The sequence below is a fragment of the Cantharellus anzutake genome (assembly GCF_015039405.1).
Source record: "Cantharellus anzutake strain C23 chromosome Unknown EI90scaffold_10, whole genome shotgun sequence".
Taxonomy (NCBI): Eukaryota; Fungi; Basidiomycota; class Agaricomycetes; order Cantharellales; family Hydnaceae; genus Cantharellus; species Cantharellus anzutake.
The window spans coordinates 304569-324364 of NW_024066960.1; the positions used below are offsets into that span (position 1 = coordinate 304569).

Genomic DNA, 19796 nt, shown 5'->3' on the forward strand with positions numbered 1-19796 from the left:
TGGTTCCATTTATTATCTTGCTGAGATCCTCGCTACGAGAAGGTCATGCAGCTAGAATGTTCTGTGCTAATAGGCTCTCTAACTCTAATTGAAGGGTTATTGGTGCTTGTGGACTTGAAGACTGGAGCGGTGTAAGGATTTCACTAGACAGGATACCAGCCTCTATACCTAAACAACAACTTCTGCTAAAGTGGACATGGCAGCTTTGCATATATGCACCTCTGGGATCTTCCCTAGGCAGGATACCGGCCTCTATAAGAGTAGAGATCTTGCCCTGAACGATGCGATCTTGTACTACTGATAATCTATTTCATCTATCCCAGTATGTTTATTATACCGGTGAGTGGCACCACCTGCCTGATCACAGTGGAGCTTTCATCGTCACACACTTGCACCTGAGTCCACCCATGCAAACCAGCCAGAGTGTATAATTGATATGCTGCTTCAAAAGGGGTTTGCCGATATGTGTCAGGGGACGCGCGTGCTCGCGCAAGGTGCTCCGATAACCTAGTTGTGATTAAAGCCGGGGGAAAGGGATGTCCCCATCTTAGGGTCAGCTATATACATGTAGAGTCCGGCAATAAGGAAACCAAACAGATTGCCGATAGAATCACATGATCATAGAATGTTCCAGAACAATGCCGGAGATGATCCGGGTCACCGGGGCTTAGGTAAGTGGAGTAGACGGGAATTACCGGCATACTTCCCACGTGCATATGCACAGCCGGCATAGGGTCCAGGGTCATTGCTGATCCCTGACAATATGACAAGTACACAGATGGACTACAGTCATTTGCTGTCAGGGCACACCCACCTGACCTGGCCCCACCTCGCCCAGTGCCCCACCACCCGCTCCTCCTGACCTCCCCCCTCTTCCCCTTTTACTCTTCTCTTTCTTCTTTCCTCTCTTCTCTCTTCTCTTTCCTCTTTATTCTTTTCTTATCACACGGACGACTTCCTTTGTATCAATGTACCATTGACCTGGCTGCAGTGTAACACGCCTGGACCTGGACACACTGGATGACCTCCCGCATACCAGACGCTCCTAGGACCTCTTACGGAGGTACCCGGATGGATGCGGCTGTGCATGTAGATGATGTGGCGCTTCCCACGTGGCCTCAACCACATGTATATAAACACAGCCTAAGTGGGAACTGAGAAGCAACCTTCTTCTCACATTTCCCACTTTAGGCAAGTAGCTTACATTTCCCTTGTTAATAACAATAACACATTTCCCACTTTAGCCTGAGTGGCCAGGGACCCTCGTCTGCTTCGGGCCCGTTGTTACACGGGCCTGCGTCATACCTACCGGACCCTCAGCCCCGGGCGATATACCTGGGCGCTCTCGACCCTGGGTCGGTCCCTGACAGCAGAAGAAGGTTTCAACCCCATTTCCCCCCACCTCCCCCGCCATGGTGACACAAGAACAGTATGACGACCTGCTGGCCCGGTTCCAGGAACTACAGGCCACTGTGGTAGCCCAAGCCCAGGGCCAGCCCGCACATGTGCCCAGACCACCCAAAGTTGCCCCCCCCCACCCCCTTCTCGGGAGTCAACGAGGACCTCGACCGCTTTAAGGCCAAATGCGGGATCTATCTCTACGTCCGCACGGCTGAATTCCCCAGCACCCTCTCCCAAGTCCTCTTCATGCTTTCCTACATGAAGGGAGGGACTGCAGGAGCATGGGCAACGCAATGCACCATGGCGCTACTGAGGACGGGCTCCCCTACACCCACCATGGACAAGTTCAATGCAGAGCTTGACGCCATGTTCCAAGACCCAAACTGGGCGGCCACAGCCTGGCAGAGGCTGGCTACCATCTGACAGGGAAGTGACCCCGTGGACAGACTCATCCAGGAGTTTGAGATACTAGGGCCCACCTCGCAGCTAGGCAATGTAGGGCTAGTCGACTGCTTTGAGCGGGCAATCAACTCCTGGCTCCACGAGAGCATCTACTAGCTCCACCCTATGCCCACCACCTGGGCCGAATGGAAGTGTGAAGCCACGCTCCTTGACAGCCAGTGGCAGCGCTTCCAGAGGATGCAGCCATGCACGCCCTCACCTGGGCCCCCTCCACCTGCCCCACCCACGACCCTTGTAACCCACACCCCGAGACCTGCCAGACACAATGCCTGCACCCGGAAGACCTTCAAACGCTGATGAAGGGGTTGAAGGGCCAAGCGATGAAAGGACCAGAGGCAGGAGGGAAAAGACTAGACCCGGACCAAAGAGGGCACCCGGAGACCCAGCCTGTAGGGAGCGCATGCCAGCCACCCATAAGGGATAGCTCACGCAGCGCCACGATGTCCATGAGCCACCACCAGCACCGAAGCTCCATCGGGTCATTGCAAAGAAAAGGAGAAAGGGAGCACCCTGGGCCTGCAAGGATGAGGAAACCACAGAGACGACCCCAGAGGTAGCAGTGTCCCCACCTGCTATCTACATCCTCTCCAAACGGTCCCCAAGATCCCTCAACCTTGCCGTGAGGCTGACCTCCCTGACCTCCCTTGCCTCTGTGTCTGTATCAGCGCTCCTAGACTCGGGAGCCACCGGAAACTTCGTGAGCCCTGAGTTCGTCCGGAGGCACAAGCTCAAGACCACCCCACTCCCCACACCCATCCCGTCCGTAACGTCGATGGAACCCCAAACGAGAATGGGGCCATAACCGAAGAATTAGAGGCCCTCTTGACATTCGGATGCCATACAGAGTGGGCCCGCTTCGCAGTCGGAACCTCGGGTGACAGTCCCTCATCATAGGACACTCATGGCTGCTGCACCACAACCCGGAGGTGGACTGGGTACGGCAAAAGGTCGTCATGTCCTGCTGCCCATCCTCCTGCCGGCCACCACGAGCACAAGGTGACCAAGACCCCATGCTAGAGCCTGGAGACAGGATCTATGCCGTGATCATTCCTCCAGAGTGGGGACATGAGCTAAGAGCGACTACTACACCCTCCCAGCAGATGGCCCAAGAAGCCCACGACCCGGAGGCAGAACCCGCATTGTTTGAAGCATTGGTGCCAGAGCAATACCAGGATTTCCGGGATGTGTTCTCGAAAGAGGCCTTCGATCAACTACCCCCCCGGAAACCCTGGGACCACACCATTGATCTAGTGCCGGACGCCAAGCTCCCCAGAGGGAAGACCTTCCCACTCTCACAGCCAGAGCAGAAGGAGCTGGACGAGTTTCTGTGAGAGAACCTGCAGAACGGACGCATCCAGCCGTCCAAGTCCCTGATGGGGGCCCCAGTCTTCTTTGTTAAGAAGAAAGACAGGTCACTACGGCTAGTTCAGGACTACCAGAAACTGAACGAGATCATGGTAAAGAACTCGTACCCGCTCCCGCTCATCTCTGATGTCCTTGCCTGCCTCCGCAATGCCAAGTACTTCTCAGTGCTAGACCTGTGCTGGGGGTTCAACAACGTCTGAATCAAGGATGGTGATGAGTGGAAGGCCACATTCGCAACCAACTGGGGGCTGTTCGAGCCCATGGTAATGTTCTTCAGGCTATGCAACTCACCCATGACCTTCCAAACCATGATGAACGACATCCTCCAGGATTTCATCGACCAGGAGGTTGTCATCTGTTACATGGATGACATCCTCATTTTCACCACTACCCTAGAGGAGCACCGGAGGGTCATCCGAGAAGTCCTGGAGACGTTGCGAAAGAGGAAGCTCTTCCTGAAGCCAGAGAAGTGCAAGTTCGAGCAGACGCAGATCGAGTATCTCGGACTTGTCATCTCTGAGGGAAGTGTCGCGATGGACCCTGTGAAGATTAGAGGAGTCCTTGACTGGCCCACCCCAACCAAGGTAAAGGAAGTGCAGTCCTTCCTAGGGTTTGTGAATTTCTATCGCCGGTTCATCAGAGACTTCTCTGAGAAGGCCTGCCCACTTCATGCACTGACCCGGAAGACCAAGGTCTGTAACTGGGGCCCGGACGAGGACCACGCCTTCCACGCCCTTAAGGAGGCCGTCACCACTGCCCCTGTCCTCTCCTTCCCCACTGACTCCAGCCACTTCAGGCTCGAGTGCGACGCCTCCAACTTCGCAACCAGTGCAGTCCTCTCTCAGCTCCAGTCGGACAGAGAGTTCCACCCGGTAGCATTCATGTCCAAAAGCTTATGGACGTGGAATGCAACTACGAGGTATACGACAAGGAGATGCTCGCAATCGTCCAAGCCCTTGAAGAGTGGCAGCACTTCCTGGAGGGTGCCAAGGAGAGGGTTGAGGTCTACACGGATCACCGCAACTTGGGGTACTTCTGCACGGCCCAGAGGCTGAACTGGTGCCAAGCACAGTGGTCCCTCTTCCTCTCCCGCTTCTATTTCACCCTCATCCACCCCCAGGGAAACTCATGGGGAAGCCAGACGCACTCTCACGATGCGCTGACCACCCAAAGGGGAAAGATGACAACGAGGGGCTGACACTCCTCCAACCCACCTGGTTTGAAGCCCAGGCAACAGAAGTGATCTCGGTAGAGGGAGAAGAGGTGGGGATCCTAGAGAGGATACGTGGAGTGAAGGAACACGACGAGAGGGTGGTAAAAGCCATGTGGGAACTGGGAGAAGGGACCCTGAGGTCGGATGAATGGGAGAAGCAAGGAGAGTTAATCCTATACCGAGGAAAGGTGTACGTACTGAAAGACCCACAACTCCGCCATGACCTGGTGTGGTTGCACCACGATGCATGGGCAACGGGGCATCCGGGGCGATGGAAAACCCTAGAACTCGTTTCCCATGACTACTGGTGGCCCTGGATGGCAGAGTACATTGGGCAGTACGTACGTGGGTGCGATACCTGCAACCGAGTCAAACCTTTCCCCTCACGAAAGGTTGGGAAGCTCACCCCAAACAAGGTCCCCACCCACCGCTGGCAGATAATCTCAGTGGACATGGTAGGAGAGCTCCCAGAGTCGAAGGGGTACAATGCCATCCTGGTCATGGTGGACCACTTGTCCAAACGCATCCACGCAGTCCCCACAGTAATGACGATAGACTCAGTGGGCGTCACGCGGCTCTTCCTGGAACACATCTGGAAGCATCACGGGCTCCCAGAGGAGATCCTCAGTGACAGAGGGAGCGCCTTCGTCTCCCACTTCTCAAGAGAGCTCACGGACCTCCTTGGAGTCAAACTCACCCCTTCGACACCCTACCACCCCCAGACGGATGGGCAAACCGAGCGGGTCAACCAAGAGATCGAAGCCTACCTCCGGGTGTTTGTCAACCACCGCCAGGACGACTGGGCAGACTGGCTCCCATTAGCAGAGTTCGCCTACAACAATTGCATCCACTCGTCCACCCACCGGACCCCCTTTGAACTCGACACTGGGCAACACCCCAGGATGGGGACAGAACCCACCCATATGTCCGAAGTAGAGGCTGCTGATGCCTTTTCGTCAAGGATGATGAAAATGCAGGAGGAGGCGAAGGCGGTGCTAGAACATGCAGCAGACAAGATGGCCCGCTATTACGATCGGGGCCGTGAAGCAGCCCCCGAATACCAAGAGGGTGACCAAGTCTGGCTCAATGCCCAGAACTACACAACCGACCGCCCCACCAAAAAACTAGACCACAAATGGCTCGGCCCCTTCAAGATAGTCAAAGTTGTCTCCCCTGCCACTGTCAAACTCCAACTCACCGCACGACAGAAAGGAATCCACCTGGTTGTATCTGTAACAAACATCAGGCCACACCGCCTGGACAAAATCGCAGAACGACCCCTCGACCCCCGCCCGGCCCGGAACTCGTAGATGGAGAAGAGGAGTACAAAGTTGAAAAGGTATTGGACTCCAAATGGCTACGCCGGAAACTCTGGTACCTGGTAAAGTTCACAGGCTGGCCAAACTCGGAGAACCAGTGGCTCCAGCAGGACCACTTAACCCATGCCCCCGACCGAATCGAGGAATTCCACAGAATGCACCCCCAAGCCCCAGGGAGAGAGAGGGAGAACCACCTGGCCACTTCGAGGCGAAGTGGCTTAAGGAGGGGGTGATGTCAAGGCACACCCACCTGACCCGGCCCCACCTCGCCCGGTGCCCCACCACCCACTCCTCCTGACCTCCCCCCTCTTCCCCTTTTACTCTTCTCTTTCTTCTTTCCTCTCTTCTCTCTTCTCTTTCCTCTTTATTCTTTTCTTATCACATGGACGACTTCCCTTGTATCAATGTACCATTGACCCAGCTGCAGTGTAACGCGCCCGGACCCGGACACACCGGATGACCTCCTGCATACTGGATGCTCCTAGGACCTCTTACGGAGGTACCCGGACGGATGCGGCTGTGCGCATAGATGATGTGGTGCTTCCCATGTGGCCTCAACCACATGTATATAAACACAGCCTAAGTGGGAACTGAGAAGCAACCTTCTTCTCACATTTCCCACTTTAGCCTGAGTGGCCAGGGACCCTCATCTGCTTCGGGCCCGTTGTTACATGCACCCACATCATACCTACCAGACCCTCAGCCCCGGGCGATATACCCGGGCACGCTCGACCCCGGGTCGGTCCCTGACATTTGCTTCCGAAATGCACACACCTCTAAGCACCTATTACTCATCACAGGAACATAGTAATATGGTACTATAGGTGCACCACCTGACTTACCCTCTTTTGCCCTTTGGGTGCATGCACTGCTGCACTGCTGCACTGAGAGCAATTACATAAGTAATAATAGTATAAGGGCCCAAAGGGCACCTTGCTCAGCCAGGGGTGAGGCCCTATAGGTGTCAGGGCACACCTGCCTGACCCGGCTCCACCCGCCCTCACCCAGTATCCCACCATCTCCATCCCACCTCCATCATTGTCCTCCATTTCTCATCCTTCTTTCCTTTTATTCTCTATTCTATTTCTATCTACATGGACGACCTTTCTCCATTCTATGTATCATTGACCCACCTGCGATGTGTGCATGACACACCCAGCCCCAGATGACCCGGACAGCTTCACGGTGCAACCCAGCATGTGCATGTGCAGCACACACCCTCAGGATCCCCCATGGGGACACCCGGGTGACTGCAGCTGTATGTGGGGTGACGTGGCAACCTCATGTGACCCAAGCTGCATGTACATAAATGTGCCTGGAGTGGGAACTGAAGAAGTAACCTTCTTCTCACTATTCCCACTTCAGGTAAGTAGCTTAGTTTTCCCCTTTTAATAATAACTCACCCCACTTCAGTCTGAGTAGCCAGGGACCATCATCTGCATTGGGCCCATCAGTACACAGGCCTGCTCCACACCCTGCAAGGGCCTCAGTGCCAGGCATCACATCCAGGCCCTGACCCCAGATGCGTCCCTGACAATAGGGTACTGATTTTGTGCTGCTAAGCCTACCTAAGAGGTGGTTTTTACCAAGGGGCCCCCATGAAACACCACATAGGGCAGTGGGGCCCCAAGATCAATGTGGGGGCCCCTTGGTAAAAACCACCTCTTTGGCGGGCTTAGCAATGCAAAATAGGCACCCTGAAAAGACAGTGAATCGATTAACATGTAAATAAGTAACATAAATGTAATTGAAGAATTGAAAGGAGTTGGACAGAGTGAACAGATTAATCAGGTAACATAAAAAGTGAGTAGAAAATGAAGGAATAGGGTGAGTGAAGAAATGAGCAGCCAAACAACAGAACAAATGAGGAGGCAAAGGGACATCTCTATGCCCTAAGACCAAGTGAAGTCCCCCAGACCATCAAAACTCATGTCTGTAGTTTGGTGGTGAGTCAAGGTTGGAATACCAGTCCTGAAGGTCAGTGTATTTAAAAGCGGCAAGTCAAACATGCTGGATGAAGAGTGAGATAGCAGCAGCGGCTCTGCTGGCAGCATGAAAGGTGGTACATTGGCCATCAGATCCAGAGTCCCAGATGTTGATCCTGTCACAGTTGAAGGCAGAAAGTGAGAGGGAGACACACTCAGTGTTGCTGGCAGGGAGCATGGACTTTGAACAGCTGTAATTGGACATAGTCAGCTGAATATCAGCCAAACCAGGTGCTTCATTCATCGAAAGAAGACCAGAGACATCACATATGGTCAACAACACATGACCCTGATGACCCCCAGCCCCTTGATTGTCTCAAAGCAAGACAATGTCCTTGTAGTCCTTACTGTTTGGAATGCAAGCTCCATCCTCAGCACTCCAAGGAACGACATCCACCAGCTTCAGGGAAGGATTCTTCCCATACTCTGCATACCTTTCAGTTGGAGCTTCTCCACCAACAGCATCATAGAGGATGTGCCACTGCTCGACTTTCGCATAGTCACCACCCTTGCAAATGAGATCAAGGAAGATATTTGGGGGACAGTTATGGATAGCCACCTTCTGCTTGATGAGCATAAGTGGGAGGGTCTTCCAAGGAATCAAGTCAAGCGGTGGAGAAAAGCACCCCTTGAACGTTGAAAGAGGGCTCACAGCTCTCGATGGCTCGTGGGGCCAAACTCTCCCTAAACTCCTACTTCTTGACTAGACTTTGCTTAACTTGATCCTTAACTCTGTGGTGGGTTCTCCAGGATTCTGCAAGGTCCAGGCTTAACAAATCCACTACCCACTTGTTGCAGGCTAGATTGTTGCCCTTATTCCTACTGTTGGAATTCCACTCACTCACTCCAACTCTAGCGTGTCCTAGCACCTTAGAGAATTTGGGGGAGGGGAGAACTTCTTTTCAAAAATCCAGTATGTACAGGATTATAAGAAATAATTATTTTTAGAAATAATAGATGAGAAATATTGGTGCCATGTGGCACCTGGGTACCTTATTAGGTGAAATAATAAAAAAGGGTAACAGTATCAATAAAAGAATATTGATCAATAACTGAAATGATGCAAAAATATGAAAATATAAGAAAATAAGTGATTTCTCAACGGATTTACGGAATTAAGAGCCGAAATTGGAAATGAAGCCGGAGATAACTCTCACACAGCCGATAAGCATTTTTACCAATTTATTAGACGCTGTGGGAACGAGTGAGGCTGGGATTCTGGGTTACCGCTTGAGATTCCCACACCCGCACATGCTCATGACCTACTGTGCCTAACTTCTCCAACACGGAACTCCATCAAATCTCCACCGATTGGGACGTTCTTGATATCGTCGGAATCGTACGAATTAGCACTATTTTTGGATACCAAATCTGTACTGAATCGTTGCATGAATGGAAGGGGTTTTCTGAATGGTGGAAGCAGGTATCCAAGCTGGCTCTGTGCTGGGGCAATTATCCCACCTACAACGTCCAACCAAATGCTTGGTGAGCACAGTCACAAGTTGAAGTCTCCATTTTCTGCTTTTGCTTCCAAAGCTTTTGCTTCTCTCTCACAACTGCGTCTCCTTGACCCTGATGGGTGAGAACATATGAATAGAAATCACTTTCCAGCTGCTTCAGCTTGCAATGGTCATGAAGGAAGTTTTGCACGATGGAGTCATTGAAAAGGATGATATTCCTTCCATGTGCAGCGACATTTGACAGTTCTCCAGACACCATACCCACAAAACAAAAAATGCCTGCATGTCGAGTGAGGTCAATGGTGCCCCTGAGTTCTCCCTCAAGCCATTTCATGGCAACTGCTTGATTGTCATCAACAAGAGCCATGTCTTTGATTGCCTCTTGCTTCTCCATGTTGAACTGTGCCGCCATCTTCTTGCAGTGATTGTCAGGGCACACCCACCTGACCCAGGTCCACCTGGACCCACCCAGCCACACCACACCTGCTACCCTGCTGTCCATCCCTCTCCTTCCTCCCTCCTCCCTCTTTCCCTCTTTCTTCTCTCCCTTTCTTCTCCTTTCTTTGTTTCATTCTTCTCATCATTCTCTTCCTGTTTATTCCTTCTATCTACATGGACCACTTTCCTTTGTATCAATGTACTATTGACCTGCCTGGCCCAGACACCCTGGACAGCTTCCCACTGTGCCCAGCATGCACGCATGCAGCAGACGCTCTCAGGATCCCCCACAGGGACACCTGGATGGCCGCAGCTGTCTCTGAGGATGACGTTGCAAGAGGGCTCGCGGCTCTCTATGCCGACTAAGCTCGTGGGGCCAAACTCTCCAAACTCCTGCTTTCTTCACTAAACTTCGCTATACTCTCGATCCTTAACTCCGTGGTGGGTTCTCCGGGATTTCCGCAAGGTCCGGGCTCAGTGTCCACTACTCACTCGTTGTGAGCTAGATCACTGCCCTTATTCCTACTGTTGGAATTCCACACACTCACACCCTCTCTAGCGCGTCCTAGCACCTTAGAGAAAAATGGGGGAGGGGAGAACTTCTATTCCAAAATCCGGTATGTACAGGATATAAGGAACAATTATTTTTAGAATAATTGATGAGAAATATTGGTACCATATGGCACCTGCATACCTTATTAGGCGAAATAATAAAAAGAGTAACAGTAACAATAAAAGAATATCAATCAATATCTGAAATGATGGCAAAATATGAAAATATAAGAAAATAAGCGATATCTCAACGGATTTACGGAATTAAGAGCCTAAATTGGAAATGTAGCCGGAGATAACTCTCACGCAGCCAATGAGCATTTTTACCAATTTATTAGATGCCGTGGGAACGAGTGAGGCTGGAATTCTGGGTTGCTGCCTGAGATTCCCACGCCCGCACATGCCCGTGACCTGCTGTGCCTAACTCCTCCAACACGGAACTCCGTCAAATCTCCACCGATTGGGACGTTCTTGATATCGTCGGAATCGTACGAATTAGTACTATTTTTAGATACCGAATCCGTATCGAGTTGTTGTGTGAATGGAAGGGGTTTTCTAATCGTAGAAGCGGGTATCCGAGCCGGCTCTGCGCGTGGGCGATTATCCCGCCTACAACGTGGCACCTGTCATGTGACTCAAGCTGCATGTACATAAATGTGCCTGAAGTGGGAACCAAAGAAGTAACCTTCTTCTCACATTCTCCACTTCAGGTAAGTAGTTTTCCCTTTTGTCAGGGACTGCATGTCAGTTCATGACGATAAAGGTGTTCCTGAGAATCCTAGTCATTGTTAACACTGAGGTGCCATCCTCAGCAGAGATAGAAGTTATATACCGCTACCCACTAGAGCGTGGCTACAATGAGATAAGAGATAGCCAATAGAATGATGACATGAAAAGATAGATATTCATTCGGATAATCGTAAGTGAGGTGTGGGAAAGGGGTGACATGTGGACAGAAGATAGAAGTGGGATGCTAAGCGAGAGCTAAGTGAAATTACCTGCATTCTTCGGATCACTCTGGATCGTCTTACAGCAACTCCCTTCTGGCATAGGGAGTCAGGGTAGCCGGTTAGGCCATGCCCTGACACCTTTTAATTAATAACACATTCTCCACTTCAGTCTGAGTGGCCAGGGACTGCTGTCCCTTTCTGGACCTGCCAGTATGCACACCCGGTTTACACCCCACAAGGGCCCCTCTGCCGGGCAATACATCCGGACCCCCTCTACCCCGGACGCATCCCTGACAGTGATCCTTCCAGTCCTCCAAGCCTTCACTGCCATGCTCATCATGAAGTTCGTTGAACATGGCTGATGCCTTCATGGCAGAATAATCCCCCTCACAGTCCTGGGTGAAGTCATGCTGGAACTTATTCCAAGCAATGGTGGTTTTCGAAGTTTGAAGACTCTCGCTGCGATTCATGCTGTGCAGCAGAAACACAGAAGAAACCCCCCCTTTTCCTCCAAATACTGTAGGAACTCTTTCTTCTTCAATGCCAACTCCTTGATCTTTCCCTTGCTCAACTTGCCACCTCTGTGCTTCTTCTTAGCCAGTTCCTTAACTGACATGTGACTGTCCCGTTCAGGTGAGATGCCCCTCTTTGGAGCAGTTGAACTGGTAGGTGCCATGCAGCTTGACTGGCTAGCAGGCCTGGAGTGCGGAGAGAGGTCATGAAATAGGATGTCTGTGGGGGCAGATGCTGGAAGGCTGGCATTGGGACTTTGCGACGGTGCCATGATACCGACATGCTGTTTCACTGCATTGACTCTAGGCTTCACACCTCTCTTAGGAGCAGTGGGCACAGCAGTGTTCACTGGGAGGACTGATGCGAAGTGTGGGGAGAGATTATCAAGTAGGGGTTCCACAGTGTAGGCAGGATAATCACCCACATGCACAGCCAGCTTGGATACCCACTTCCACAACTATAAAACCCCTTTCATTCATGCGACGATTCGGTACTAAATTGGTATCTAAAAATAGTGCTAATTCGTACGATTCCGACGATATCAAGAACGTCCCAATCGGTGGAGAATTGACGGAGTTCTATGTTGGGCAAGTTAGGCACGGGCATGTGGGGGCGTGGGAATCTCAAGTGGCAACCCAGAATTCCTGCCTCACTCGTTCCCACGGCGTCTAATAAATTGGTAAAAATGCTTATCGGCTGTGTGAAAGTTATCTCCGGCTTCATTTCCAATTTCGGCTCTTAATTCCGTAAATCCGTTGAGATATCGCTTAGTTTCTTATATTTTCATATTTTGCCATCATTTCAGTTATTGATCAATATTCTTTTATTGTTACTGTTACCTTTTTATTATTATTTCGCCTAATAAGGTACCCAGGTGCCATATGGCACCAATATTCACCATCTATTATTTCTAAAAATAATTATTTCTTATAATCCTGTACATACCAGATTTTGGAAAAGAAGTTCTCCCCTCCCCCAATTTCTCTAAGGTGCTGGGACATGCTAGAGTGGGTGTGAGTGAGTGGAATTCCAACAGTAGGAATAAGGGCAGTGATCTAGCTCACAATGAGTGAGTAGTGGATGCTGAGCCCGGACATTGCGGAAATCCCAGAGAACCCACATGGAGTTTTAGGATTGAGTTAAGCAAAGTCTAGTCAAGAAGTAGGAGCTTAGGGAGAGTTCGGCCCCACAAGCTTAGTCAGCATAGAGAGCCACAAGCCCCCTTTCAGCGGCATGGGCTTTAGATCTTGGAGGACCGGCATTGGGATGCTGTGAAGGTGCCACAATTTTGGAACACCGTTCCACCACACTGACTCCAGGTCTCACATCACGACTGGAATTTGCGATGGAAGTGCAAGAAGGGGATGTGGGGCATGAAGATGATCCAACACTATGTTGAACATGATTTCAATTATCAATGAGCTAAATAGTAAGAATCGGAATACATACACGAAGTCAATGGCATGAATTATGTTATCCACCTGCCCCCCAAGCATGGTGTCCACAGTGTAGCCATTGCCTACTAGCCACTGGAGAATTTCTATAAAGCCATTGAGGCCGTGAGGACTGACCGAAATCTGATTTGCCAACTTCTGAATAGCCCCCAGCTGTCCCATAGCCCAAACTCCAAAGTGCTGGTCAAGCCATGGATTAATTTCCCCCTCCCATGCATCTGCAGGCATTGCGTATAATGATAAGGCATGCATGATCGATGTGATGCTGTATTGTCCAAAAACTGAACCTGGACTCCCTCCAGGGGTGGAGGATGGAAGTTGTTTCGCTGCATCATGAAGTCGAGATATATTTGCAAAGATTGCAGGGGGAGTTACTGGGGTAATATTCATGGAAGGACCTGGAACTGTCCTCGCTTCTACTGGGGCAGTTCTGGAGTTGGAGATGACTCGGGAGCAAGTGGGGTTACTCTTCTTTAGGGCCCGATAATCAGGGATGGTCCGAGTACAGCTGCTTTGTTCACAAAGCATGGGTGCTTGTTTTGGTCATTTTGGGGAACTGTTGGAGCTCATAATTAAAGGATTCTGTGGAAAACATAATCAATTGAGGTACCACACTTGGCATTTTGGTCAACATACATTAAGAGGTATCATCTATATGATGGGTCTTAATAAGAAATCCAGGGAACATGCTCTTCTCGTGCTTGGAAATGGGGATGCATTGAGGTTGAGTGCTCCACCCTCCTTGCCAGCCAGAATGATTTGACCTTGCTTCACTTGATGAAATACGGGCAGACTGAATGCTCCACCCTTCTCATCAACCAAGAAGAGTGCAGACACTTCAATAATGTGTAACCTCTATGAGCAGCTCGTTCCTCCTGTGAAAGAGCAGAATGACCAAGACAGCTTCAACCTCATGTTCTTAGATAGAGTAAGAGGCTAGTGATGAATGGGATTCAGGCCATGGCAGCTTTGAGGAACTCAACTCACCACAATGTGCTAAACAAACAACTATACAGTTTGTTATGTAATCAATGCATCGCTAGTGTGACCTTGCCTGCACATGATGCCAAAAATGTATATATTATATGAGAAGAGAAAAAGGAGTACATGTGGGAGATACAGAGGAACATGACATTGCAGTGGAAAGGCAGGAAAGAGAACACATTACGTAATTGTGGACTCCAAAGTGACCATGCAAGCACGGAAATGACATGAATACACAAGGCAGAAGAATGACCACATCAAATAAGATGAGTCCACAGCTTGGAGATGTGCTTCATGTAGCGAAGCCTACCAAGATTCAGTTCAAGCATGATTTGCCAATTATTACCCTTAGGGTGATATTGAAGCATTTCTGCACTTAACTCGATGATACATGGTTCTTCAGCATTGCTCGTCATCTCTTTGTGAGCCCAGTGTGCAACATGGCGAATCTGTCAGGGGATGACTCCCGGGTCCCCATGACCCTCCCCTATGGTCCACAGCCTGACCTATGAACAGCCCTACTGTGGGTAAGGAGATGAATAGATAAACAGTAGGTAAGGTACACTTGCCTACTGTGGGTAAGGTGATGAGAAGGAAGCTAACTTCTCATCTTCCCACAGTGGCCACCATATCAGGAAAACTTCCGGGGATACCCGGAAATCACATGAAGGCAGGATCCGGGGCCGGACCATGCGGCACACGGAGCATGCGGCGCGGGAATGCGCGCGGGAAGTGTAGCGGGTCCGGACGCAGGTCCGGGTCCGGGCTAGTCAGGGTGTGTGCCCTGACAGAATCACACCATCCATAGGGCCTGACATTGGCCACATAGGCATGGAGAATTTCAACAGACCTTGACTCTGGAGAGAGTGGGCACCAATAAGAACCTCAAAATGATGGAGTTCAGTATCAGAAGCCTCCTGATACACTCTAGATTGTAGCCAGGCAGCTGAAAACGTGATGCATTGCATAGGACGTATACAATCATTTTTGTTGGGGGGAGGGTGTTGGTATGGGGACTGGGGAATGAGGGGGATACTTTTTGTACTGAAGGAAAGCATGAAGATGATTCACCTTGTTCGCCTTCAGAGGTGCAGTACCGATGATAGCTGGAATATCAGCATGCTTGCACGTAAAGGCCATATCCATGTATAGCAATTCCACTGTGGATGTGTAATTAAGGAGTGAGCTGACATACATATCTGATGAACAAGCTCTTCCCTCTGAACACAACTTATCAGCCATTCCATCACGATCAGCAAGATGCTTAAAGAGCAGCTCCATAGATGGTGGCTCATGACACCCACTCTTCCTTGCATGATGCGCTGCATAGACTCCTTGGGCACTGCACTTTTCCAGCCAGAGCAACTCTGTATCCTGAACCTCATCTACCACAGGCCAATGCGCTGGAATTGACGAGCTGAGCATGCCAACTGACTGCGAGGGAGCAGCCACATGGCCACCCTCATTTGGCAGCAAAGCATGATACCCAATAGTCACAAGAGGATGTGTTGGCTCCCTCGTCACCGCAATCTTGGCAAGGCCACTGTCTGATGCCTTCTGGCTTTCATTGTTTGGCCTTGAGAATGAATCCACGGATTGACTGCCCTTGCTCAGCGATGTGGCCATTGGTGTCACCACATTCGGCAGAGGGAGGTTTCCCAGCACAGCCAGCGGGGAGGCAGTGACATGGCTGTCCCCAGGATGCATTGGCCTCCTCACCGCAGAATCGGCACTTTTGACAAAGTTGTTGTCTGACACCCTCGAGGCAGCAGAAGTGAGATGAACACCATGACTTGGTGTTGTACCATGTCTGGATGGGATGGGATTTGGCAATGGAAAACGATTGAGCAGAGGGCAACCGGAGGGTCAGGAGCTAGTCACAGATCTGGAAGATGATTTTGGTCCTTCACAGCATGTCATGCACTCCTTGAGTGGGTTTTCGACAATGGTGATGTTGGGCATGAAGGATGGTCGACAGGGTTCCTGGTGTGTGAGGAATCCGAAGTCTCAATATGAATGGGGTCAAAACAAGTGTCTCCTGGAGACAACCTGGAGGTGGGGGTAGGAGGTGAAGGAGACAATGAGACAAGAGCTGGTGGATTAATGCAGCTGACGGACATGTGATGGCACTTGGAACCTTTATCAATATTATTTGTCTCAAGGTCCATCGCAGGCCCCATGCAGACGTCTTCATGCTGCAATGGTAATCCATCTCAACCATCGACCTGATGTCCATCATGATCCCATAATTTCGGCTTCGTTTGGCAAACTCTTGATCAGGTCTGTACTTATGCCAATTGCTGATGATATGGTAATCATGGGCTGACAGTTGCCTCTTCTTTTTCCCATGTCCTCGATCCCAAATCCCTTGGCATCTTTCAATGGCATCTCTGTCGTCGTCCCATGCATTTGCAAGAGTTGGCAGGCAGCATCCACACTCTGCTGCTCATCTGAAAACTTTTGAGCCACCACAGTCACCCTTTCTTCATAATCGGATGAGTCCTTATCATGTTCCTGATGGGGAGGCTTGAAATGAGGGTAAAATTTGTTGTTGCTAGAGCCTCCAACACTATCATGCCAGGTATGCACTGGTTTAAGTGTAGGGGAGGATGGACACCGTGGCAGAGGGGATGGAGGAGGCATGACAGGAAAGAGGTTATGGCCGAAAAAAGATTTAATCAACCAACACAGTTCCCCTTCTGTGTAAAGTGGATTATGGCTAGGATAAAGTACATCTGCAAGGGCCAATTCCATCATGATTGAGGGGTCCCATAAACCAGGGTAGCCATGGGTTGGCCTGATGATCCAGGGTATTGGGCAAGCAGGTGTGAACTTGAGCTGCTTGAAAATGATGCCCCTTGGCTGTACTGCTGGAAGGGATGCAGACTGAACTGCCATCGCATAAGTTTTAAAATCTGTCCTGCACCATGGCACGAAATCTTGCCAAAGACTACCCCCACTCCCAATGACCTGAACACCGAAAACAGGAACACCGTGATGGGACAGCATTTCCATTCTTGTCCTCAATGATGGGCAGTCGTCTGCAAAAGGGAGTTTAAACACAACACCTATCAGCTGATGTGTCGTCCACACCCAAGAAATAATCACCATTGTGTTCACGAAGGAGCCACTTGATGTGATGATGACAGTACCATCGACCAACGCCACCCAACTTGTACACAAACATAAGCACTTCATCTACATTGTTGACTAGCCCTTCAATATTCCCCCCATATGCCTCAGCCTATCCTTCCATTGAAAGGATTCTGCAGTCAGCCCATCCTGAGTTCAAGGCATTGGCATGCATTGTTCCACTAATGAAAACATGTCCCAGATTGCATCCCACCACGAGAATAGGTCAAACTGAGACTGTACAAACGCTTCGACCTGGAGAATATATTCATTACTAAGATGTTTTCTGCCACGGTGGTTTTTGACAACTGATGGACCAGGAAGTGGAGGATGATATGGTGCATTGTGTGAGAGCACGAGAGGCACATGAGAGATTGATGACCAGTAGAGGAGGGAATAGGGGGAATTTTTGGATACTGAGGGGCATTGTGTATCTTTCTTCGCTCAGCAGAGGTATGATTGTGATGAAGGGTGAAGGGATAAATGGGTTGCTCAACATGGTTCCCAAGAAAGCAAAACTCCCTCAGAGTGTTAGCATAACAAAGTATCCATGTGTGAGTGAGAAAGTCTCTGGGTGGCTTTGTGGTCCGGATACCTGATGGGTCATCAATGACAAATTGTTTTTCAAGATCAAAGGAAAGGAACGTACCTGCCTGTATACGAACAGCCCATTCTTCCATACTTTGGCACATAGTGCTGGAAGGCCCTATGGGCTCCCATTGTACAAATGTCCCAGATGTGGTCCAGGTCAGCAGAGTATCAAACCCAATTCCCTATTAGTAATTCAATACATGTTTGAGAACACCACCCCCAATCACACCATTTCAGTTGGTGTTTCAACCAGGTGGGGACCTATTGGTCCAGCTGGAACAGCAGGCTCTGTGGTTCAGGAGCATGCTGCATCACAAGCTGAGCTTGGGCTGCAGGGATGACTCAATGTCTGGTTCCATGACATGGAAGAAATGAATGGGTTTAGACTTCGGATGCAACAAATTGACCAATTCAAGAGACAAACCATGGCAATCATGTGACAGTTCAAAAATGGCAGCAAATGAATGGTGAACAGCTGGTAAATCGCATATTCGGGACAATAGAGTTGGAACACATTAAATAATTGGACGACAAACATAATGGTTCAGCGAGACATGTTGGAAATCAAACGTGAAAAAATGCTGTAAGGTTTCGTTGGGAGACAAAACTCATCACTGACTTCAGGGGAGTTCATTGCCCAAACAGTGCCATAAGGGGATAATTGGGATAAAATCCCATATTTTCTCCATGCATTCAGGTCTTTCAACTCCATGTTGGAGGTGGACTTAGTCTGGGTGGGTGGAACGATCGAAAATGATGGTGAAGCAGATGCATCATCCCTTCCATCATGTCCACATATTTGATGCAACCCTCTTGAATTGTGAATCATGGAAAAGCCCAAAACACATCTTGGTAGCCTAGTCGCAGTGCAAGCAAGAATCATAATGCATTCACATGAACACCATCACAGTATTATATGTACCTGCTGCCTCTAGATTCTTCACACTTTCAACCTTGCAGATAGAAACACTCCAATCTGACTTGTGGCCAAGATCATCTTCTGGAAACTGACATTGACATGTTCTGAGCAGTTCATTTTGCCACAGATGGTCTAATGGCAGAATGAGCTTGCAGACCATCAAGTCCCATACCTAAAATCCGAAGTGACAAAGAAACCTGATCTTTGGGCCAATTGGCATACCTCAGGTTTAAACCAAGCACCATTCAAGGTGACATGGTTCTGGGACACCCAGGCATCGAGGAGCAACAGAGGTGAAGGCACATCAACACCTAACAAGGTGAACCACAAGGGCATGCCCTTTATGGAAAGAAGCTTGGAGACAGTTGAAGTTACAATGGCAGGCTTCGCAGGCTTCTTTTGGAAGTGTGGGAGGGTCCTCTTAGTCAGAAACATGCAGCTGGATGTCAGGTCTATGTGCATGAGATATGAATGATGGTGTATAGATGTCGTTGGAGTAAATGGAACATCAAACGAAAATGACACTGCCATGCAACTGTTTGAGGCTCAAGTAAAGGATGTGGCATAGGGTCAATGATTTACTCCGATGTAGAATAAACTAATTCATTGTGCATGCATTATCACTCCAATATTGATATTTGGCCTTCAAATCAATCCCTGGCTCCAATCCTAACTTCTCAGCATAATGGAGTTGTGTAATGTTCTGAAGAAACAGGTTGTTTTTTGATTCAAAGGTTATTCTGCGTTGTTCTTTGGCTTTCGCCAAGAAATGACTAGAAAAATGGCAACTGTTCAAGTACATCAGTTTCTTTGTCATCCCTCAGCATGCAAATTATACTTTATATGATAGTTGACAAAACCGCACTTTATAGACAATGCCCAGTGGAAATTGAAACAAGTTGGCAACGTTGATGCCATCAATACAACAACGCTTTATGTAGTGTTAGCTTTGTGCACAGGAACCATTTTCACTTCGATCAATAGGCATGGAAAGAAACTGTCAACAGGAGTTTTTTTGAGGATGAAAAAGAAACAATGCAAAAGAAATGATCTGAAAA

General features: G+C 49.6%; 5 protein-coding genes across 5 annotated transcripts; 2 read left to right on the forward strand and 3 right to left on the reverse strand.

Annotated features, from left to right (window-relative positions):
• Positions 1 to 12852: 12852 nt before the first annotated feature.
• Positions 12853 to 13502, reverse strand: EI90DRAFT_3119213 (uncharacterized protein; the record flags this gene model as incomplete). Its single annotated transcript, XM_039063187.1, has 2 exons — positions 12853 to 13048; positions 13108 to 13502. 2 exons carry the CDS (start codon positions 13500 to 13502, stop codon positions 12853 to 12855), a joined length of 591 nt encoding a protein of 196 aa, XP_038919563.1.
• A 1575-nt stretch (positions 13503 to 15077) lies between these two features.
• Positions 15078 to 15722, reverse strand: EI90DRAFT_3119214 (uncharacterized protein; the record flags this gene model as incomplete). Its single annotated transcript, XM_039063188.1, has 1 exon — positions 15078 to 15722. One exon carries the CDS (start codon positions 15720 to 15722, stop codon positions 15078 to 15080), a length of 645 nt encoding a protein of 214 aa, XP_038919564.1.
• A 609-nt stretch (positions 15723 to 16331) lies between these two features.
• EI90DRAFT_3013886 (uncharacterized protein) lies at positions 16332 to 17207 on the reverse strand (the record flags this gene model as incomplete). Its single annotated transcript, XM_039056710.1, has 1 exon — positions 16332 to 17207. The coding sequence occupies one exon, from the start codon at positions 17205 to 17207 to the stop codon at positions 16332 to 16334; it is 876 nt and encodes a 291-aa protein (XP_038919565.1).
• A 332-nt stretch (positions 17208 to 17539) lies between these two features.
• EI90DRAFT_3013887 (uncharacterized protein) lies at positions 17540 to 18194 on the forward strand (the record flags this gene model as incomplete). The annotated part of the gene is made up of 3 exons (XM_039056711.1): positions 17540 to 17782; positions 17923 to 17975; positions 18029 to 18194. 3 exons carry the CDS (start codon positions 17540 to 17542, stop codon positions 18192 to 18194), a joined length of 462 nt encoding a protein of 153 aa, XP_038919566.1.
• Positions 18195 to 18529: 335 nt separating this feature from the next.
• On the forward strand, positions 18530 to 19306 carry EI90DRAFT_3013888 (uncharacterized protein; the record flags this gene model as incomplete). The annotated part of the gene is made up of 3 exons (XM_039056712.1): positions 18530 to 18553; positions 18881 to 19145; positions 19224 to 19306. 3 exons carry the CDS (start codon positions 18530 to 18532, stop codon positions 19304 to 19306), a joined length of 372 nt encoding a protein of 123 aa, XP_038919567.1.
• Positions 19307 to 19796: the final 490 nt, after the last annotated feature.